The sequence below is a fragment of the Cydia amplana genome, chromosome 2 (assembly GCF_948474715.1).
Source record: "Cydia amplana chromosome 2, ilCydAmpl1.1, whole genome shotgun sequence".
NCBI classification, from domain to species: Eukaryota; Metazoa; Arthropoda; class Insecta; order Lepidoptera; family Tortricidae; genus Cydia; species Cydia amplana.
The window spans coordinates 26120631-26144949 of NC_086070.1; the positions used below are offsets into that span (position 1 = coordinate 26120631).

The window sequence follows — 24319 nt, forward strand, 5'->3', positions numbered from 1 at the left end:
CACTGGTGCCGTTACCCAATATTCATTTCTTTAGAAACAGCTATTTCGTGAATTTGGTCTTGTTATTGAATAACATAGTGCTTTTAGAAATTACTCATTCGCTGTAAAATTTGATGGATTATTTTTCAACATTGGCTACGAGTTAACAACAATAAACTTTAGCTAATTTCAGCTGGACCATTTACAAAAATAACTAGGCATCAAAATAGTTTCATGTCCGAAAGCTGAATGTAGGTACCTAAGGTATATATTGGAGTAACTTCGAAAGCGGGTTAATTTTGAAAATGACAAATACTAGTACCTATCTACTAAGTAAACTAGAAGTAGGTACTTTCTACTATAGCAACAGTGCCTAAGCGAAATGCCTTGGTAAATCAACGTTCACACACCAACAGTAGCGAAGTAAGGTAAGTGTTGCAAAAACCTTAAGCACTTCCTAATAAGCGCTTCATAAAGTGCTTAAAAAGGTTTTATAGATATTTGTCATCCGCTTTCGAAGTCATCTTAATGTAAGTACCTATTTTTTAACATGCATCCAAATCATTAGCCTGTTCCTAATAGATACCCAAATCCAAGTTTTTGACCTACTTAAAAAATAATGTTAAAATTATTAAGATAAAAAACATCTCACGCACAAACACTGTACAATCGGAATTCATGCCAAACTCCGTGACCTTTTATCAAAGTTCACCCGATAAAAACATTGTAGTTCCATTCATTCGTCCGCTGCCGACCAAAATGGCCACTTATTTATACTTGCTGGCCATCTTTCTGCCATCGATCTTAGGGCAGTGTACGGTAGAAAAGGCGAGTCCTAGCTTCAGCCGCGCGGTTTACGAGTTTTCTCTGGATTTAATACAAAGAGTGGGACAAGAAAACGACAACCACTTCGTGACGTCACCATTCTCGCTATGGACTGTTCTAACATCGGCGTCTTTAGGAGCAGACGACGAGACCCTCGCGGAAATGAAGCGAGTCCTCCGGCTCCACCACTACCCGTGCTTCAACGATAGGTACTTGGAAATCGTGAAAGGTATCACAGTGTCCAACACGAAGACCACACTGGAGAGAAGTTCTGCGCTCTTCGTTGACAAGACTGTGTCTCTTCTCGAATCTTTCCATAGAAAACTGTCCGGAACCGGCGTGTGCGATGTCATGATCTTGCCTTTCGACAACTATAACAACGTAGCTGCGACTATAAATAATTACGTGAGCCAAGCGACCCACAACACTATTGAAGAAATCGTGAGCTCTAATGACATCGAAGGAGTATATCTGCTTCTGCTCGACGCTGTTTACTTTAAAGGAATGTGGAATATACCCTTTGAGCCCTCAGAAACTGAGATCACCGCTTTCTACGACGAGAAAAACAGCCCCGCTGGAGATGTTAACATGATGTTCTCCATGAGGCAATACAACTTGGCATCTATTGATCAGCTACAAGCAAAAGTCTTAGAACTGCCGTATGGAGATGGAGACCGTTTTTCCATGCTCATATTCCTCCCCGACCAATCCAGTTCTGTGGCTAAAGTCACAGACCAGCTGAAGAGAGTGACTTTAAAGTCCATATTCTACATTTTTCAGCGTAATGGACTCGACACGGTTCAAGTTCAGATCCCGAGGTTCAAGATTACTTCCCAACTGGATAATCTTAAGGAGCTTTTAATGGATATGGGTTTGAAGTTGATGTTCGACAGCAGTGCTCAGTTCCCGTATATATCTGACTACAGTTTCTACATATCGAATGTGGTGCAGAAGGCTGATGTGGAGGTGACAGAGGAAGGCACGGTGGCGGCGGCGGCGTCGGCGGCGGAGTTTGAGGCAAGACGCTTGCCCGACTCCTTCCAAGCCAACAGGCCGTTCCTGTTCATGATTGTGGATAAGTTGAACTATATTCCGCTGTTCACTGGGGCGTATTCGAAGCCGTCCGTGTTTTAAATAAATTATGGCACGTAAATTTTGAAGATTTTATTGCAACCTAAAAAAATATGTCTCTAGATAGGAAACGTAATGTACCTACTACCTATATAAACAAATACAAATCCCCCTTGTAGGGATACGTCCTCCTTTGTACCTTCATTTCTTGAATGTGTGCTGTATTGCCTGTGATATTTATTAAAACTATGAGTCTAAGTCTAAGAATGACTCACTTTAGACCGGGCCGTGTCCGGATTGGAGCTTCCGGCGCTTTGTTTTTTATGGAAAGTATCAGGTGATCAGCTGTCATTTGTCATAGAAAAGTAAGCGCCGGAAGCTCCGGCCCGGACACGGCCCGGGCTTACGCGAGTCATCCTTAATGTGCAATTAAGAGGTTACTACTTGAAATAGTACTAAACAACTTTATAGACCAATCAAACACGATTTTCATAGATTCTAACTATTCTAAGTATGAATATTTGCAGAGCAATTAAACTGTTTGTGACTGCATTTTGCTTACATCAACTCGCTAAGAATCAAAATGTCCTAACCCCTCTTTAAGGTCCACACTCGCACGACTTTTTTCTTGAAACGTTGAAACATTTGTATTCAGGCTAGGTTCCGACGTATGTATTGAACAATGTCCTTTTGTGAATAGCTTGATAGCCTTACAGGTTGACTATAATTAGACATGAAGTTAAGTCCTGAATTAGTCAATCAAATCAAACTTATTTTTACTATTGAACTTACTATGTAGGGACTGCTGTAGCTACATATTGGCCACTACATAATAATCAACCACTCCTAACAATAAGAAGTCATTTGGCTTGTTTCTTTCTGATTTGTTAGGAAAGGCCAATTACTATGCCAATACTCATCATAAGGCCAATTACTCATCTACTCGAAGGTTAGCTGGAAGAGATCCCTTACAGGGATAAGTTCGCCTTTGTACCTTTATTTCTGTAAACATTATGTAAACCTGTGTTGTGTACAATAAAGTGATTACTACTACTACTACTATGTAGTGGCTAATAACTATATAGCAGTCACGCTATATTTAAGTAACACAATAACACTGTGCAGCTACTACACTCTATTGAAAGTCTGTTCAGTAGTTTTTGAGTTTATCGCGAAGATACAAACAGACACCAAAACCTAGTTCCATAAATCCGAATCCATGTAACACCCCTGGAGTTGCAGGAGCTAATAGGCTACGGTGGCCGCTTATTATCAGACGGGCCATTGGCTTGTTTGCCAGCGACGTGATATAAAAATGCTGAAGTGTCCAATTGAAATTTATCTTATGGACACCCTTTAAAATCCTACACTGGAAGAATCCGTTACCGTTTCACATGTTTCAAATATATTCGAAACGACTGACGGTGGTCTGATCCTTTCGCTATTAAGGCTGCTATTCCTTGATGTTGACGTAACGGACAGTTATACCGTGTTATTAGGGTCGTAAAGTTATCATTACTATCAATACCGCCGGGATCGCGTATAAAAACAAAAGTGGAACCGGTCGAATTATTATTTTTACGACCGCTCTTTGTGGTTTGTTAGACACAATGAACCTGTTCTTGTTTCCTAAAAATTTTATAGAATGGTTTGTGCCTTGGAGGATACAACTAAACGGAGTAGCCATTAACAGGCTTTCCCCTCTGTCGAAAATAGGCGGCCAACGGTCATACACAATGTATGGACTGACGTTTATCTGACATGGCTATTTTTACGTTACGCATACATTTGACGTTCCCCTCCCCCGCAAAAATCGGCAGACTGTTTTGTACAGAAAATTACAGACATGGCGTCTCCGTTTGATTATATCCTCCAAGGTTTGTGCAAATCACAGGGGCAATCTTTTATGAAATCAATGATTGCTTGAAGATATGACGTACCTACGAGTACAAAATACGTATGTAGTGATCGGCTGCGTTTTCACCAGAGCTGCGCTGAGCATGGATAGGTAAATTTGTTAGTAATGAAGTGTAGGTCCAATTGCTAAAGGTCAAACATATACACACACCATTCTAAATGAACGTAAGTTATTTTTAAATCCTAGTTAGACCAGTTTTGGTACCATGAAGGTCAAGAAAACAGTTTAAAAAGTGTAATTCTATACTTCAGCTGTGATGTAGATTTTTGTGACCTATAGAGGGGAACATACGAAATCATTTTGGCCTAAAGCCCCCTCCAGACTAGTGTGGAGGGGGCTTAACCTGAAAGTACTTCACTAGCGTTCGGTCAATAAGAATTTTCGCGAGAAAATCATTGGGTAATAAGAAAAGGAGCCACATTTGAATCTACAGTTTGGAAGCTGCACGTCTTAATTAAATACCTACCATTCACCAATATTGTGTGTTCTTCAAATTGCGATATTTCTACGACAGTCACAGAAAAATAAAAAAAGTAATTTTGGAACGCTACCGTGTATAAAATTATCGTACAAAATTTACTATATCCGAACGTACCCGCGCAGGCGCAGTCAAACGTCAACGTCAAATTGTAAACGTCAAGTTTGTTATGTTGTTTTACGAATTCTCGTTTTTGCTTTTTGCTTGCAAATGTACATGTCCCTGTTACATATCTTTTGTGTTCAACGTTCAATAGATAATTAAATTATTTTGATAACAGTGTATTAATAAGTACTTTACACAAACAACTGATTATATAGTGGAAGAACCCTTTGCAAAACTTCTGATTGAGGCGGAGAAAGAGCGAAAAGTTTTGAACTTTTGTAGAATATTTCGAAATAATCATTTGATTATAAGCGTGCAATAATATGGCATATACAAGAGCTCATCCAAAAGTTATACCGAAGAAGTAAATACTCTAAATTATTCTCCTTAGGTTTAATCTTTCAAATTACTTTATCTAAGATCCAGAAAACAGTAGTAACCGCTAATTTACTATAAAAATCTCTGAATAATAGTTGAATCTAAGAAATCCTCATGTATTTCTATTTGCGTATTTTTACAGTGTACTTGCGGAACTTCCAGAAACATACACATTGTCAGAGGAAGAAAAGAGCTATTTAGCTAAACATGGCTTCCTTGTGATAAAGGGACTTATTGATTTCACAACATTGTACAGTTGCAAGTAAGTATACAAATGATTACTTAAGTACATGCATTTCACACAACTTCTTATATATTATGTTTGTGTCCATTAATATGTGTTGAAGTCTAGTCAAAGGTCCCACTTTGTCGCTTACCACAAGGACAAGATTTGCTTGTATCTTTATACGAATAACCTGTCAAAGCATCTTTATGGCAAACAACAAAGTTGGATATCTTGCCGGCCGCACATATTATTATTATTATTATAGCCTTTTATTTCCACATTTTTTTTAAATTTTTCATTACAATTTACTTAAAGATTATTCTTTTAATTTTTTGTGGAACAGTCATAAGAGCATTCTAATATGCCTACTTGAATAAACTGTCTTTAATCTTTATCTTATCTTAATAACTTGTATGAATGACAGACAGCAATTCTCGAAGATCTGCAAAGGGTTGCAGGATCCCGGCAACATCCTGGTGGTGAAGGAACCCTCGCTAGTCAACACCGGAGCCAAGGGTGAGGACCTCATCAACAAGGTATGAAGACTGCAGCTATGATCAGTTGTTAGGGCCCTATTTCATAAATAGCTTTATGTGACAAATTATATTATAACTTGGAAGGATTTTTAACAACCTCTAGTTAAACAAATGTTAGCTTGTATTTCAAGTTACGTTAATTGTCGGAAATCTGGTTCTTAGTTTCTTGTTCTACTAACCTTAGTTTCTACATTTTTTTAAATTTTAATACTTTGTATGACTACAATAAGTAATGAGGTAATTTTATGACAATTGACAATCACCCATTTTTAAGCTGATGTGCAAAAAGAAGGGAAACGCTTACTGTTAATATGAACATTATTTTAATCCAACATCTAGAACTGTTTAAATTAGTCTCAGATCAATTATATCTCAGTTACGCAAAAAAATCTAAATGGATTCGCATGAAATTAAGCAGTACTTACACAGATAGTTTTTAACTTGAAATGAGACATGGAGAACTTCTATTCCCAGAATTTTTCTCCAAAGAGGGGTAAAATGGGGATCGAAATTTAGTATGGGAGTAGGTACTAAGAGAAAGATCGGGGAAGTTTAATAACTCCTGACGCTAGTACAAATGTGTATTAAATCCACTTTAAATCTACAAATTGATTATACATTTGTATGTCTCTGTACAGCTGCAAGAAATTCACCACGACGAAGTGTTCATCAACTACACGGAACATCCGCGTCTCCTCCATGTAGTCTCACAGCTGATCGGAGCTGACATGTCCGTGATGCACAGCATGCTCATCAACAAACCGCCGGGCACGTCACGCCACCCACCCCACCAGGTTTATACCGTCAGACTTGATTTCAAACCCAAACACATTCCGTGGAAAAAAGAATTTGGCTAATTTGTACCCTTTGAACTTAGAATAAAAAAAGTGGAAAAATTACTGCCTTGGGGAGGCTTGAGCTCATGGCTTCTGGATCGATACTCCAGCGCTCTGCCAACTGAGCTACCGAGACCTCATCCATAGGCAGCGAATCTTTCCACCATATGGGTCTAGGGGACCCTAGCGACATCTACCGCAAGAGCGTTACACAATGGCTACCGGAATTCCAAGTCATATTGGAAATTCACCAAATAAATAAAATAAATAATCAGTAACGATGCTACCCATCATCTTCCACGCGTTGTCCCGGCATTTTGCCACGGCTCATGGGAGCCTGGGGTCCGCATGGCAACTAATCCCAGTAATTGGCGTGGGCACTAGTTTTTAGGAAAGCGACTGCCATCTGACCTTCCAACCCAGAGGGTAAACTAGGTCCCTGTTGGGATTAGTCCGGTTTCTTCACGATGTTTTCCTTCACCGAAAAGCGAAGTAGCTGAGCGAAGCTGGTAAATATCAAATGATATTTCGTACATAAGTTCCGAAAAACACATTGGTACGGTACGAGCCGGGGTTCGAACCCGTGACCTCCGGATTGCAAGTCGCACGCTCTTACCGCTAGGCCAGGCCACTAGCACTTCGCTTACGATGCTACCCATACTAAATAAAGGGTGTAGCAGGATAAGCCTTCAAAAATTGCCCCCAAAGCTTTGAGTTCAAAACTACTACCAGTTGATGCCCCGTCAAATGAAAATAATCCACACCAATTTTTAACCCTCTACTGCCGCCTGGAACCCCGTGACATTCATTTAACCCTAAAAAGTTTTTATTTTTTTTCTCAAAAAGTATAAAACGGACAATTATGAAATTTTTCATAAATGTTGATGTCATCTATACAAACTATCAAAAAAAAACTAACTCTCTACTTACTTATTATCCTAGAAAAAAACCTAAATAAAAAAATAAAACACCCTGTATATCAGTTCAAGCTCGTCGTACTATCACCATTTTTGTACTAATTATTAACCAATTACCTATCTACATAATATATAAGTTTCATGTAAATAACAAAGGTGGAACAGTGTGAAAATATAAAATGTCATTCAATAGAAATTGCTAACTATGTAAACAAACCGCCATACTAAAATTGACACTGAATGTCAAATTACTAGCAAGTTTTGTTTACATAGTTCGCAAGTTCTATTGAATGACACTTTAAGTATTGTTCAGTACGTACCATGTATGTAACACGCTTACCAAACGTTGACGACACTAGTAAAAGATATCGGCCCGCCAACCGGGAAGCCATCCGTAATCATTTTTTTTTTTGTTAATTTGAAATGGAGGACAAATGAAACTCATTAATACTTATTCGAACAAGTGTTTCTGTTTATTTTACTTTATTGTTTTGTAAAAAGGTACTACGTAATTGAGTTACTTAGCATTTTATGTAAGTTCTTGAGTCCTGCAAGCGAAATAAATTAAAAAAAATGGCCCTCGGCCGTGATGCTGGCCGTGTTCGATTTTCAAATATTTTTTTCGTAATTAACAAAAAAAAAATGATTACGGATGGCTTCCCGGTTGGCGGGCCGATATCTTTTACTAGTGTCGTCAACGTTTGGTAAGCGTGTTACATACATGGTACGTACTGAACAATACTTATATTTTCACACTGTTCCACCTTTGTTATTTACATGAAACTTATATATTATGTAGATAGGTAGTTGGTTAATAATTAGTACAAAAATGGTGATAGTACGACGAGCTTGAACTGATATACAGGGTGTTTTATTTTTTTATTTAGGTTTTTTTCTAGGATAATAAGTAAGTAGAGAGTTAGTTTTTTTTTTGATAGTTTGTATAGATGACATCAACATTTATGAAAAATTTCATAATTGTCCGTTTTATACTTTTTGAGAAAAAAAATAAAAACTTTTTAGGGTTAAATGAATGTCACGGGGTTCCAGGCGGCAGTAGAGGGTTAAAAATTGGTGTGGATTTTTTTCATTTGACGGGGCATCAACTGGTAGTAGTTTTGAACTCAAAGCTTTGGGGGCAATTTTTGAAGGCTTATCCTGCTACACCCTTTTGTTTCCTTTGAAGTCCGATTATCTTGGATAATTATACGATGACGATGATATTAAATGCATTGTGGTTAGACCTAGGCAGGTTTAATTCTGCAAGTCATTTATACCTAGTTCAGTGAGAAACAGCAATGTCATTCATTGCCATACATCTGAAACAATCACATGACCAATTTAAAGACTTGGAGACGTTTGTATTCAATTGATTACGTACATACTTAATTAAAAGAATGTTAGAGCCCCTGCTTAGTAAATAATCAATGATATCTTTGATATCGGTAACTCAAACTTTGTACTTTACTCTATGATAGGATATGATAGTAGGCACTGAATACGGCACATTTATCTATCATAGCATGGGATATAGAAATAGTTAAATATTTAATGAAATAAACTTAGATCGGTACTTATCTAAAGATAGTTGTTATCTTTCTGTCACGGTACTAATTTTAGTTTTCATTCGTTTTCAAGGACCTGTTCTACTTCCCGTTCCGGCCTGTGGAGTGGATCATGGCGGCCTGGACGGCTATAGACGACGTCACCGTCGAGAACGGTTGTCTATACGTAGTGCCCGGCTCACACTTGGAGAACAAGCTACATGACCACGGGACTGTGCCGGTAAGGATGATGTTTGATCATGACCTGAACGGGTATAGACGACGTCACCGTCGAGAACGGTTGTCTATACGTAGTATTGACGTCCGGTCTGGCCTAGTGGGTAGTGACCCTGCCTGCTAAGCCGATAGTCCTGGGTTTGAATCCCGGTAAGGGCATTTATTTGTGTGATGAACACTAATATTTGTTCTCGAGTCATGGATGTTTTCTATGTATATAAGTATGTATATCGTCGCCTAGTACCCATAGTACAAGCTTTGCTTAGTTTGGGGCTAGGTTGATCTGTGTAAGATGTCCCCCAATATTTGTTATTATAATTTATTTATTATTATTATATTCTTACTTACTTGGCTGGCACGATGACACAAAATGAGTCTTGGCCTCCATCACAAGAGCACGCCACTTTGCTCAGAGCGGTATCACGTCAACTTTCGCCGACGCCAAGCTCACAGAGATCTGCCTCCACTCTGTCCGCCCAATGATATTTAGGATGACCAACTGAACCAACTAGATTGCCAAAAGGCTGCCCGATCTTCATCCATCCCACCCACCCACTACTTCATTATACTTATTTATTTATTTAAACTTTATTGCACAATACACAAAAATAATGTACAAATGGCGGACTTAATGCCTAATGGCATTCTCTACCAGTCAACCATCGGGCCAAACGGAGAAATGTAAAATTGGTGCAAGGAGAAAAAGGAATTGAATAATTAGAACTTAATAAACAATTAAGGGCCACTTGCACTTAAACCGTTAACCCAGTGTCAAATTGTACTGGTAACCATGGTAACTCCAGGTTTAACCGAATAACCCTGGGTAAGTGGTATGGTGCAAGTGGCGCTAAACAATTAATAATTCTGATAAACTACAAGTAGAATACACAAATAAAAACACTAGAATATATATAAATAATATACTACTACATATTTCATACATACTCATAATATATAATATAATGATGAACGCTACTCGAACTCTTGTTTCAGCAGATACTTATGTAGCAACCGCTTGAAAGCTAACTTGCTCGGGGCTTGTCTTATATTGAGAGGGAGTGAATTCCAGAGACGACTCGCCTGGACAGCAAAGGAGTTAGTCATAAACCCAGTGCGGTGAGCGGGAATTATATTCTAATTTAGCTAAATAAATAAATAAATAAATATTGGGGGACATCTTACACAGATCAACCTAGCCCCAAACTAAGCAAAGCTTGTACTATGGGTGCTAGCCGACGATATACATACTTATATAGATAAATACATACTTATATACATAGAAAACATCCATGACTCAGGAACAAATATTAGTGTTCATCACACAAATAAATGCCCTTACCGGGATTCGAACCCAGGACCATCGGCTTAGCAGGCAGGGTCACTACACACTAGGCCAGACCGGTCGTCAAATGAATTGTTTCAGAACTCCAACCGACTTTACCACGGTATCTTGGACGAGGCGGGCACCGCTCCAGAACAGAAGCGGGTCTGCTTGGAAATGAGTCCCGGAGACACGGTGTTCTTCCATCCTCTGCTAGTTCACGGCTCGGGGCCTAATGTGTCCAAGGTAATTAATCGATTCAGACAAATAGAAACTACAATTACCGTAATGTCAGTGGCGTGCACTTCATAAAGGCAAAAAGGCACTGCCTACCCTACTATAATTCCGATATCTATCCTTTTAAACTACTTAATTTAATTTATACTTGATCGTATCTGTAATCAATAAAACATTCTAAAATTTAATAAGCGCTCCATCTACCGGTGTCCGTTGTCGTCATCTTAATTCTACGCGACGAAGTTTACACCACGCGGGCCACGCGGCACTAGCGCCGCTGTGCGCCTGCCGCCTTGCACGGCAAAGACAGAAAACATTTCGGTCTAAACCTTTCTATGTGTGCATGTCCGTGAGTCGTAGTTACGCGGTAACAGTGTAGTGGGCCTTCCTATAAATACGAGCACACAATGATACAAGTAACGCACACATTTAGACGCTGATAGGCAGCGCCTATCGTTCGAATCCTTAACGATGACGGCCGAACGTTTCCCGAACGTTTACTTCCGATGCGATGCATGATTACGTGACTATTTTAAAAAGTAGCATTTGTTATGGTAACTTAGTACAAAGACGAGACTACTTTTTTATTCGTTTAGTTTATTTATTTACATTTTTTATTCGGCCGTCATTGTTTGTTTGTTTTGGTGAGATAACGATAACAGTTACCGGCAATTAGAATAATTGTGATTAGTGAAAATATGGATATTTTGAATTGTGAACGTTGTACGGTGTGTGTGTGTGTGTGAGTGTGTGTGTGTGTGTGTGTGTGTGTGTGTGTGTGTGTGTGTGTGTGTGTGTGTGTGTGTGTGTGTGTGTGTGTGTGTGTACCGAATATTAAAAATTATGCATATTCAAAGCTTTCTTTTAGCAAAAAAAAGTGATTGAAAAGGGCCGGTGAACATCGGAATTGCAGTTAACACAAACAAGTGGTAAAGTAAAATCAATCACTTTTCGTATATTTGCCGTGGTTAATTACATAATTACGTACGTCATTATTAACCGACTTGACAAGGATGTGAAACCATGACGGATTTTTGTTGGTAAGCTAGTAAGACTGTTAGTAGCTCTTATTTTAAGGGTTCCGTACCCAAAGGGTAAAAACGGGACCCTATTACTAAGACTCCGCTGTCCGTCCGTCCGTCTGTCTGTCACCAGGCTCTATCTCATGAACCGTGATAGCTAGGCAGTTGAAATTTTCACAGATGATGTATTTATGTTGCCGCTATAACAACAAATACTAAAAACAGAATATAATAAATATTTAAGTGGTGTTCACATACAACAAACGTGATTTTTTTTGCCGTTTTTGCGTAATGGTACGGGACGCTTCGTGCGCGAGTCCGACTCGCACTTGGCCGGTTTTTTTGCCTACCCAGTCTCAAATCTCTGTGCACGCCACTGCGTAATGTTCATTATACAACAATTTAGTGAACTAAAATATTTATTATGCAACACAACCAGAGATGCGATTTATTTGAAATACTTCTATTTAAAATGCAAATACAAAATGCAAAATACCTATTTTGTATTTTTCATTTAAATGCCTTTTAGTAAAAAACATTTTTAATTTTATTTGAAATACTTTTCAAAATGCAAAATACTTTGTGATTAAGTTTAGCCAACATTACCAGTCAAACAAAATGAAATGAACGAATGACGCTTGTATTGCCGAATTTGACCGATAGAGGCGCCTGCTAGCCATGCGCGCCCTTTTTTTCTTCTTTGGTCAGAGTGCGCGCCTTATAGCCGTTTAGACTCGCGGCTCGCAGCGCGTCTCGTGGCGCGCCTCGACACACTCGCATTCGGCTTGTCATTCGGTTATAAACCTTATGCCGTGCCGTTAGTGTTTAAATTATATTAGCTCGACGAGCTTGCGAGCCACGAGAGTCTAAACCGGCTATTATGTCTGACTAGTGTCAATGTCAAACGAAAACGACGAACATTATCTATTCTATGGCTATTCTCATGATAAATACCTAAAATCAAAGAGTATAATAACTTGCCTAAAATAAATAAAAATATCTGAGATTTGGTCAAAAGGTATTTTATTTTGAAAAAGTATTTTGAAAATACCTATTTTGCATTTAGCATTTGAAATACAAAACGCAAAACTATTTGGTATTTTGCATTTGAAATAGTAAATCTGAAAAGTATTTTGCATTTTGTATTTAAATGCTTTTTTAAAACCATTTTGTACATCTCTGAACACAACTTACTTAGTTGCGAGAAACGCCGGTTTGATTCCGGTCTCGAAAACTAAAAGGCTTTCACTTTTTCTTTAGTATATGACATCTTTGTCACTTTATGATATGCTAATTCCTTGTCTAATTTTGTTTCAGAGGTACCGCAAAGCGATTACAGCGCACTACGCTAACAGCGGCTGTCATTTCCATAATGAAAAGGGGGAACTAGCGAGACAGATTGAGGCTGAGGCTAAGAAAAAAGGATACACGCTCTCCTATACGGTAAAAAAGTTATCATAAATATTTATCCTCATACTAATCATACCATCTTCCAAGCTGCTGTAAATTCACAATTTGTAAACCTTATTTTAAGGCAGTGACGGATTGGCGGTCTTGGCCACCTGAGTACCTACCCAAGTTGCCATACCAATTGGCTACTTTCCTACTAGTCAAATCAGCTTCTTTTTTAGAATTGTCAAAACGATCTGCTAATATGGAATTTATATGAAAACGTGAATAGTGACGTCAGGGTCACTCACCTAGGTACTTTTTATATTTCGGTCCGATTTATTAAATAAAAATTGTGTTTAAAAATAACTGCTAGATATCTATGTTTATCTAATAATTATCTGGTGCTTTATTTCGTGCACGGTGTGAAATAATTTATTTTCAGTAGACGAAAGTACCCAATTGTACCTATGGATAAATGGATTCTTATGTTAGGGAACCGACTGTACATGTAGGTTTTGTTTTGTTATGATTCTTATGTTTTCTTTGGTCCCTAGTTTGGGAACCGCACTCCTTAGGCTCGATTTACACTTGGATTAATGCTACTTGCGTTTAGTAAATAAATGTATGAACTCGCACTTAACTGCGCTAATCAATGTGTAAATCAGGCTTTAGCGTTGTGATAACAACAGTCAACAGTACCAATACTTTGACTAACAGCCTAATATATTAAAATTCGAGTCTAGTTATTCCTCGAGTCTAGTTATAGTTACCGAGTTACCCACTTCAAAAATATCTAAACATTAACTTGTTTATTACTTTGTTCGCAGGACGTGTGGAAATTTAAAAGCAAACAAATAACTCTGAAGAGTCGTCTGTAAGAAACTTGCAGATTTTCACAGGAGGAAGGTTTTACTATGGGACTGGGTACCTGGTAAGTATATATGGTGACTGTTATATTATAAGGCTACAAGAAATGTGATATATTATTGATTGACATTATGAACTGTATTATATTGAATATATTCTACTTTTGTTTAATAGTTACACAGTGTGTCTTCTTATTATAATTATGTAGAATCTACCTCAAGTCTAACTTTAACCAACTTTAACTCAACTTACCTACCTAGGTAAACTGACAGCAATTAAAATAAATGCTTTTTTTATAAACCTAGGAAAAAACGACAAGAGTTTTTGAAAAAAATCCTAAAAGAATATATACATAATATTTACGCCCGGTAGGTATCGTATATGATTTTTAAAACCTATATTTGTTTTCCTTATTCTAACAAATAAAATAAATGTTCTTTAGACAACGGATTTATTTCAATGTTACAATCTTAGGTCCAGTACATCTTTAAACATTGTGAACATAAATGCTTTTAACACGTTATTCAACCTAATCAAAATAGAGATTCAACAACAATATCATCAATTTGTTCTTTGTAGTGAGTAGTTATAGTGTGTCAAAGGACTGTCTCATTTCAAACATAGACTGAGAGAATCATATTATCTTTTTCTACTCCAGCACTTAAATGTGTCAATTAAATGACTGACAGTGATATCTAAAGCAATGTCATTTGAATGATTTGTCTATAGGCTCATAAGATGACTGCTAGCAGTCATCTTATGAGTATAATACAACTGCTTTATTTTTTTTAAAGATACAAGTTCCGATCATCTTGATTGAAAGAGGTATGTTTTCATTTACAATAATAACTCTTTTTTTTTTTAAATAATAACTCAATTTTTTTTAAATAATAACTTTTTTTTTAATAATAACTCTTTTTTTTTTGCTGCAGCTGTCATAGAAAAAGTAATGTATGCAACAGCTCATAATCGGTTCTTAAAATTTTTTTTTTGCTGCAGCTGTCATAGAAAAAGTAATGTATGCAACAGCTCATAATTGGTTCTTAAAATTCTCGGGTCTTTTTTTACAAAACTCGACTACGTCTCGTTTTGTAACTTCGACCCTTGAATTTTAAGAACCCTTATTATATCACTGTTGCATAAACTACTATTGTCTGACACTAGTACTAGTATTCAAAAGAAAAGGATGAGTATAGCTTTTTTTTGTTCTTATTTACTGACAAATACTGGCATACATTTTGTAAAAAAAAATCGCAATATTGTATGCCTAAAATTATGTTACACAGATTATTGAAAATTCAACGTTTGATGTAGTTTAGAAGTACATACGAGCGCAGTGATAGTATTTAATAATATAATAAGGTTTTTTTATTAGGTTAAATGTGTAAATAAAGCCTTTGTAAACAATTCATTAACTACAAAAAAAATTGTTTCCGTAATTAATGTGAGCAAAGTTTTAATTTATTTGTGATTACTAATCTAGAATCTCTTTGTAAAAATACTTATCTAGTTTACATTTATATTAGTTAATTTATTCTTTAAAAAAAATATTATTTTAAACGCTATATGTACAAAACTTAAAATATAATCTTATAAAAACGCTTATTAATATTTTAAGTACAAAATTTAATTATGTATAATAATTGAACATTTTAACCTCATGCGTATATTCTGTGAATACTCAAAAATTATAATTAAAATGACACAATCACAAAATATTCGTCCAAATTGTTAACGATAACGATTTTCAATTTTCTTAAGGTTTCCAAAATTATTAAATTACTTTCAAGAGTACCAAAACGGATAATTTTGTATAGATACAGAGATTACACAGTAACCTGTTTCCATTGTTTTTTAGTGTCGTTTAAGTTGACATTTCAATCTTAACTTTAATTTCTAGTCATTTATGAAGGTTTTTTAACCTGGGTTATTTATAATTTGTATACAGGATGACTTCAAATTGGTAATACAAAATCAATGTTTTACACATATCTTCCCTAAACTAAGCCCCTCAATTAAGTCTCATGCTTTTAAAATGGTCAAAAGTATTTATAGGCTGCACGTGTAGAAGGACTGGCAATGTGCTTTAAAAAGCGTAGCCTTCACCTTCTCGGTACATCGTGCAAACCTACGAGCAAGCATATTGCAGCGCACAGCCAGCGCTCTGCGTTCCCTTTCAATGTCCATATCGTAGCACATGTCATCAGTGACACAGTGGCCCAAATACTTAAAATGCTTATTACCCGCTTTAAATAGCATGATCTCACTTTTGCTAGCATTGTATTTGAGCCCATGGGCCTCCACGTATGACTAACATTTGCACAACAAACTAATTAAACCACCCACAATTAATTCGTTTATCATTATTATGTTTTGTTCGCTACGGAGCGCAAATGGTTGGCATTATGATGGCATAAACGATAATTAAATACAGCTAATTTTAACAACAGGGTTAATTTAGTATACTATTTGGCATTAACTGAGCCACAATCAAATGTTTTATATTACCAATTTGAAGTCACCCTGTATTATCGAAGAGAAAATGAATATTGTAAATTTAAAAAAAAATGTATAGGTATTTAAATTGAGATTATTCTTTAGGAGATTTGATCGAAGTCCCAAGTTCAAAAAATAATCAAGTATTATTTCTACATTTATATACTTAAGTACTAATATAATAAAAATAATATTTAAATATAACTATTCGTCAAAGGTACATTCACATTAAAATTAATTATATTTAAAAAAAACCCGCCACTTGCTCCATATATATATATATATAGATATATCGCAATATACAGCAATTATTTACAATATGTCGTCTTAAGAGTAAAGAGGTGAATAAAATAACTTATTTTAAAACTGTGACACGAGACTAGATCTGGTTTGGGAGTAATAAAATAAAGTGGGGAATGTCCTAATGTACATGAAATGTTCGGTGCAAAATAATTATTGGTAACTAGAAATTATCGCCCGTCAACTCCGTCAAAAATCTGGAAAAAATAAATAGTTCAAATAAATATCGAGAAAATTATTTACAGAAAGTTATTTTTTTGTTAATGTTAAAGAGATAAGTTGATTTTGAAGGTTTTAAATTTAATATTATTTATTTTATGTGCAATACACCAAACCATTTTCTACTCAAAATGATCTACTTATTAATGCATTAGTTAGTAATATTAACTGTTAAAATAAGAAGATATGTTACTAAAATCATATATATTTTTAACAATAAAAACTAGTACCCTAGTTTTTTGCTCTGCAATTTCTTAATAATATAAGGTAACATGCTAAATAATATGTACAATTACAAATTTATATTCTAGTGCAAAAATAAAATTTGTGCATTGCTATAAAGCTTCTAAGAAAACCACATTAACAACCAAAATCACAATTTCTTACTTGCAAATATTTAAAATATAACATTAGGTAATACACACTCGTTTACTTCTAATATGTTACAAGTAACACTACAAGCATTATAATTTTGGAATTTTGTTTTGTTTGTCTCATTATATTTTTGATATATACCTAGGTATGTATGTTCATGCATTATGTTTATTTTGGTTTTTATTAATAAAAATATAAAAAATAAATCATGCAATATTGAAGCTCTTTAAGACACTTTATCTTTTATTTGTTAGCAAGCATTATCATACGTACATATAATAGAATAAACATAAGTACAATATGTATTAGCAAATTATAATATTATTTTACTCCGAGCAATACAAATTAAAATATTAATATGTATGTTATACTACATTATTTAAGCATCTAGATTTCTCGTTACTCGATTACTTTTTGATAAAAGAAAAACCGCTACATAAATAATATAGTATTTACACAACCCCAACTACAAAATAAGTACACTGGCACATTTCAAAATACAACCAACTAACTACACTATACTACACTACATTAAAGCTGTTCACCTGTCTAAAACTTAAAATAACCACTAGTTGCTAAGTACATAACCAAAGTCAAAAAATGTAATGATCAATAGGCGTTAAGTTACTTATGGACAAAAAAGTATAATGTCGTATTTGAATAATGAAGTACTATCGTTTTACGATATTACTATACCCCGTCCCTCTATTTCTATCATCCTTCAAGTACTTCACTGTTAGGCTAGTATACCCATAAGGTATTCTCTTATGGGGTACTACTTATCCCACGTTTCGTTATAAATACATATAGGGCGCTTCAAAGCATTTATTTTTGTTCATATTCCCTGTCTCTATATTAGATGTAACTGATATAAGCCTTCACATACTATGCATATGTTAGGCTAGTATACTATACGTCATCATCTTGAGCGGTATAACTGCGCCTATATTAAGCATGGGATATTGCAATAGATATAAAACGTTCGTATAGTTGGTTTACCATGTCCCTATACACAATTTAACCACCTTCAAATACTATGCATATGTTAGACTTGTCTACCCGTACGGCATATTCTATGGGGCAATACTATCCCTCATTTTCGTTTCGTTATATAAAGCATATCCTATGCATATTTATTTTGCTACAGGGGTACAATATTAAAGCGTTGTTAAATTATTCCCTGTCCCTATAGTCGACGTAGACCCTAACGACTTCACCTTCGTACTTGCGCTGCGACGGCATGAAGTAGAAGTCTGGCTGCGACATGTCGCGGCCGCGCGGCAGCGAGTATGTCGCGCGGTCCGGTCGCGTCGTGTACCTGCAAATGAAACAATACTTTTATTAAAAGCGGCCAAGTGCGAGTCGGACTCGCCCATGAAGGGTTCCGTATTTAGGCGATTTATGACGTATTAAAAAAAAACTACTTACTAGATCTCGTTCAAACCAATTTTCGGTGGAAGTTTACATGGTAATGTACATCATATATTTTTTTTAGTTTTATCATTCTCTTATTTTAGAAGTTACAGGGGGGGGGGCACACATTTTACCACTTTGGAAGTGTCTCTCGCGCAAACTATTCAGTTTAGAAAAAAATGATATTAGAAACCTCAATATCATTTTTGAAGACCTATCCATAGATACCCCACACGTATGGGTTTGATGAAAAAAAAATTTTTGAGTTTCAGTTCGAAGTATGGGGAACCCCAAAAAATTATTGTTTTTTTTCTATTTTTGTGTGAAAATCTTAATGCGGTTCACAGAATACATCTACTTACCAAGTTTCAACAGTATAGTTCTTATAGTTTCGGAGAAAAGTGGCTGTGACATACGGACGGACAGACAGACGGACAGACAGACAGACAGACAGACATGACGAATCTATAAGAGTTCCGTTTCTTGCCATTTGGCTACGGAACCCTAACAATGCTAGAGCACGTCTATACTTGCCGCAAACAAAACTAAGTGGCGAATCGGGTTGTAAATCATCGGAATCGTGTTATCCCTTTCGCACTTATACGGCCTCGCAACAATAGTGCAGGTACATAGAATTAGTACCTGACTTTTATTGCCCGACTCGCCACTTGGTGCCTTGGCAAGTTAATCCAGTAACTTTATACATTTAGTTAGTTTGCGACAAATACGGCAACTTGGTCAAAAATCGAAAAAACATCATAAAAAAATCAGAACTACCGGATTTGACCACGTTACAAAAGTTGACAAAGTTACTGGATTCATAAACTTCAGCAAATTTTAAATAAAGTTCAGCTTTATTTAACTATATGTTTGTCGTAAAAATGTCTTCATAATGACCATGTTTTTAATCATCGTAATAATTGTTAGTAGGTAGGTACAGAAAATAAAACGAACGCGTGTTTTAAAAAAAGAAGCTAGCGAAAAAACTTGCTCACTTTACGCCATATTTTTAATAAGCCAAATCTGACCCAAACATACGCAATTAAACAACAGCTTCAAATAAAAAGAAAAAAAAAACACAAAAAGTATTATTCGACCGTGACAGGACTCGAACCTGCAATCTTCGGATCCGAAGTCCGACGCCTTATCCATTAGGCCACACGGTCACACAGAAGGTTTGGCGAAATTCCTCGCTGCTTGGCAAACCGCTTTTTTGCCCTTATTGGTCAACCCTTATTGACTTTGACACTTTAAAAAGAAGGGTGGAAATATAAAGGGTAGTTACCCACATTCGTTTTAAAGTATTTACGTTTCAAAAACTGTAGATTGTAATTTGATTGTTATAGTTTAGAATATTAAAACGACAATATTGGGACTATTTAACAATTTTTTACCTTAATTTCGTTTCGATGTTGCCTACCGGCACAGATTAATAAATAGTTACTACTACCGGCCTTTTTTCCTCAAAAACAGTATTATTTAGGTATACTACGTCGTATATTATATATCGTATATATTTTATGTGACTAACGCACACACACACACACACACACACAAACACACACATCACACAGATGCAAAACCATATGTCAAATTGGTGTGCGAGTGGGACATCACTATATACGTGCATTATAGCGCTGTCTCGCTCACAGGAGCAGCGTGTTGATTGGCAATTGAGCGGAGCGGAGGATATATCATGCGACAGGATTTTGTTGGATTTCAAAACAAAAGACAGACGGAACCAGTGTGAAAAAACGGAATACTCTAATTTCGCTTGTTATGTTAGGGATAGTTATAATATAGATTAATTGGACATTATTATGACAACTCTAGATCTAAGCAACTCACCCGTATTGTGGTTGCGGCGGCCTCGGCCGTTGCAACGAGCGCGTCTCGTGGTAATATTGCGCGGCGCTGTTCGGGTGCTTGGGCTTGCCGTTTCCGTTGGCGGCCATCTTGTTTCCGTTGCCGTTGGCCGCCATCTTGCCGTTCTTGCCGTTGGGCGCCATTTTGTTGTTGCTTCCTGAATTGTTTACATTAACAGTAAAATAAATGGAGCAAGTTAGGCAACAACTATAATTAACCTTTATGATGGGATTTGCACGTTATAGTATTTTCAAACACTATAATGTGCAAGTACAGTGACGGTACGGATGTCATTTCAATACATCGTTAATACGAAATTTTGTAGCCAAAATAATAAATGGCAAATTAATAGGATGACATTAAGTTACAATCCAAAGGCCAGTAAAAGACCTACAAAATACCTAATTTGGAATAGATGAGCTGTTGTTACCTGGCCTCGCTATCAAAGCAGTTGGCCTCTCAAATGCTGTAGACAAGGCACTGTTGCAATTTTCAAACGGTTAGTTACCTGGCCTCGGTGGAGGTGGGTTTGTAGGCCTCAAAGGAGCGGACGTAGGCCTCTCTCTCAGCGGAGCGGTAGATGTGGTACTGTTATATTTGTCGTCGTTTTCAAACGGTTCGAATGCGTAGTTGGTGTTGGCCGTGGAATAGTCCTTCCAGGCTGCGTTCGGGATCAGTTGCTCCTGGAAAACATACAAAATAATACAAATATTAGCTTTAACTTTCCTAATAATTACATATTATAGGGCAATCTTCCAAAAATCAACCTAGCAACACAGCTCAATATGATGTGTATCGTGGTTACTAGACGAGGATATATAGATAGATACTTGAACACATAGAAAACAGTCAGCAACAATTTATCTTACTCTTTCTATACATACAGTTTGTGTCGGCAGTTTTAATCCTTTAAAAATTACAGATAGCATTCGCTGTCTATTCCTTTTAACGAGGCCGAAGAGCGAGTCCTACGTATAAAACTATCATACTCACTTTCCTCTTCCCACTGCTGCTCCTATACAAGGTGCATCCGGCTTGTAATAACGCTACTAATATAAGCGCTACCACACAGCCTACTACGACGTATAGTTTGGTCTCGGCGAGGCCGAAGAACGTGCGAGCGTTGCCGCTCTCCTCCTCGTCGGGGATGGACTGGGTTGATAGTACTGGAAATAAAAAATACAGGTGCCATAATCAGGGATGTTGCGGATGCCGATTTCTTGACATCCGCGGATGCGGATGCGGATGCGGATTTTTAAAGGCTCACATCCGCGGATGCGGATGCGGATGCGGATGTCAAGATAGGTACACAAAAAACGTCAAATATTACATTTTAGTAATTTTTATTTCAAAAAACCGGCCAAGTGCGAGTCGGACTCGCGTTCCAAGAGTTCCGTACATTAAGTCCAACTCACGCTTGACTGCTAATTTCCAATAGGTTTTTTTGGCTAATGACTAAATTACCTAGCAGTCTAGCACTTACGCCGATGCTAAGACGTTCCTGTACCGACCTGTTCCACATCCGCATCCGCATTAAATCCGCATCGATTTTATGCGGATGCGGATGCAGATGCGGATGTTGAAAATAATGCGGAAGTTCCGCGGTTGCGGATGCGGATGCGGATATTCGCAACATCCCTGGCCATAATATACATAAATACTAGAAATAAAAGTTATACATAAAAGAATAACAGCCTATATACAATCCTACTGCTGGGCACAGGCCTCCTCTCATGCGCGAGAGGGCTTGGGCTATAGGCCCCACGCTGGCCCAATGCGGATAGGTCCTTTGAATTTCTTCGCATGTTTCCTCACGTTGTTTTCCTTCACCAGGAAGCTAGTGGTATATATCAACTGATATTTTGTACATAAGTTCCGAAAAACTCATTGGTAAGGATTTTGAACCCGCGACCTCCGGATTGAAAGTCGGACGTCAGGTCCACGCTGCCAATGCTTGTAAATTTAGTATCAAAATCACTTACGACTCTGTGGCACCAGCACCAAGAACTCTGGGTCCACGTTAAGGTTCCCAACCTTCCCCAGCGCCAGCGTGTCCCTAACAGCACGCTCCCACCGTTGTCTATCGCCGTCCTTGTCGCTCTCGTTGCGCGGCGCCGCGCCGAGAGAACGAGCGCTAGAGCCCTCGATAACGTTGCTTTCCATCGATTTTAGGGTTAGCTCTGCTATTATGGCTTTGGTTTCGTTCCTGAAAAAAAAAACATTTACTTAAACTTTGTTTTCATGCAGGTTTGGCTATGAGAATTTAAATTGGAATATGAATTGAAATTTAATTTCAAAATTCTCAAATAGTTAATTAAACATAACTTTTATGCGAAAGACCAAGTAACTTTTCTTCACTGCGCACACCAAACAGCAATGTAACTTTATATGCTCAGTTTAAAACTAGTTTCTAGTTATTGTCTATCACAATGGAATGAATTAAACTACTTTCTAAGTTCACTTACTGCATAAAGCCATTCAGCTGCAGCCCCCGGTACCCCTTATTCTTGGAGACCTCTCGGATAAGGCTGTCCTCGACCTGTCTCTTCAGTTCTGCGAACTCCTGGGACCCTTCAGCTGGTGGCTTGAAGCTGTCAGCTAAGCCTGTGATGCGGATCAGCATGGTGTATGCTGTTTGGCCGGGGATGATAGCTTCGGTGGTTACTTCGTCTTCGGCCGGTTCTAGGAATATGAAGAGTTACATAAGACTTACAGGCACAGAGTGAACATGCCATTATATTTTTTTTTTCTCTAGTTTTATCTGCAATCAGTCAGACTATAAGCAGATTGGTTGAGTGTTTTATATCATGACGCGCGAGTCCTCCAGCGAGGGCTTCTACTCATTTAGCTTTGACAATTTTGGATTGTCTATGTATGAGTGAAGATGTCGAATTTAAACTGTTGTGAGACATACTAACATTGAATAATTTTACGGTTTAGACTCACTTGTTTTAAGTCACTCGCGCGACATGTTTCGGACAAGTGAGTCTAAACCGTAAAATTATTCAGTGAAGATGTCTTTTCTTTTTAGTCTTTTTTCATAACCCTTGTCTGTTAGTTTTGCTGCCAGGTCGTTTGGGTGGTGTCTTAGTCTATGCTAATATGCTTTAGTTGCGTGAAGGATTTCTTCCTTCACAGTATTGATTTGCAGGTATTTATGTATTTCGTTGGTTGCCATTATATATGGAAATCGTTTACGTACACACGATTTGCTTGTATACACTTAAATATATGTAGGTATGTAAATTCCATAGTAAGTTGAAAATATTTTGGGGGTATTAACAAGAAATATTGGGTCAAGAGATACTTGTTATTTACTGTTAATTTAGTTACCCATACGTTGCAAAATGAGGCAATTTGAATTTTCCGTTAATTTTGTCTTCGTCACTCTAATACATTTATGTTCACATATGAAACGTAAGTTTACAAGTTGGTGCCGTGACGAGGATTTCTAAAACTTAGTAAACAACTATTGATTTTGTTAATTAGAGGGAATATAATCGAGCGATGTAGTATAACTGTTTGGTAAACTCACCTGGTCCACAGGGTTTGATGCACACTCTGTTCTCGGAGACGATCGGAGTCTGCGCGTGCTTGCTTGTCCGCTTGTTCACGGGGTCGAAGCCGCCGCCGTGGGGGATGAACATCATGTAGAGGCACTGGCTGTCCGTGAACGCCAAGTCCTAAAACGGCAAGAAAATAACGTTTTATCAATGTTAAATTACGTCCCTCTTTAAGACGCGGGTTAACTAGATGATAAT

The 24319-nt window shown here is 37.1% G+C and overlaps 3 protein-coding genes and 1 non-coding gene across 4 annotated transcripts in view; 2 read left to right on the top strand and 2 right to left on the bottom strand.

The window, feature by feature from the left end:
* Positions 1-15140, top strand: part of LOC134661061 (juvenile hormone epoxide hydrolase-like) — a 100136-nt gene extending 84996 nt beyond the window's left edge. The window contains exon 9 of the mRNA XM_063516970.1: positions 15125-15140. The gene's annotated coding sequence lies outside the window, so the exon portion shown is untranslated. The remainder of the gene's footprint in view (positions 1-15124) is intronic.
* Positions 705-14068, top strand: LOC134661248 (serpin B6-like). The gene is made up of 8 exons (XM_063517238.1): positions 705-1931; positions 4897-5016; positions 5405-5516; positions 6155-6310; positions 8908-9054; positions 10474-10617; positions 12948-13073; positions 13850-14068. The coding sequence occupies exons 1-8, from the start codon at positions 739-741 to the stop codon at positions 13898-13900; spliced, it is 2049 nt and encodes a 682-aa protein (XP_063373308.1). The 5' UTR covers positions 705-738; the 3' UTR covers positions 13901-14068.
* Positions 15141-18434: 3294 nt separating the features above from the next.
* The window catches only part of LOC134661229 (uncharacterized), a 33242-nt gene continuing 27357 nt past the window's right edge, over positions 18435-24319 (bottom strand). Inside the window, exons 17-23 of the mRNA XM_063517213.1 lie at positions 24094-24241; positions 23024-23240; positions 22541-22764; positions 21552-21724; positions 21067-21241; positions 20541-20715; positions 18435-18597 (exon numbers count right to left, since the gene is read on the bottom strand). Of these exons, the coding sequence (XP_063373283.1) occupies positions 18453-18597; positions 20541-20715; positions 21067-21241; positions 21552-21724; positions 22541-22764; positions 23024-23240; positions 24094-24241 (1257 nt within the window). The 3' untranslated portion in view covers positions 18435-18452. The remainder of the gene's footprint in view (positions 18598-20540; positions 20716-21066; positions 21242-21551; positions 21725-22540; positions 22765-23023; positions 23241-24093; positions 24242-24319) is intronic.
* Positions 19786-19858, bottom strand: Trnar-ucg (transfer RNA arginine (anticodon UCG)). The gene has a single exon. It is a non-coding gene; the product is annotated as a tRNA-Arg (tRNA).

Coding starts and splice junctions, on each gene's coding strand:
- LOC134661248 (XM_063517238.1), top strand. CDS start 739: ATGGCCACTTATTTATACTTGCTGGCCATCTTTCTGCCATCGATCTTA. Junction 9,055..10,473: donor ATGACCACGGGACTGTGCCG/GTAAGGATGATG, acceptor GAATTGTTTCAG/AACTCCAACCGACTTTACCA. Junction 13,074..13,849: donor GATACACGCTCTCCTATACG/GTAAAAAAGTTA, acceptor CTTTGTTCGCAG/GACGTGTGGAAATTTAAAAG.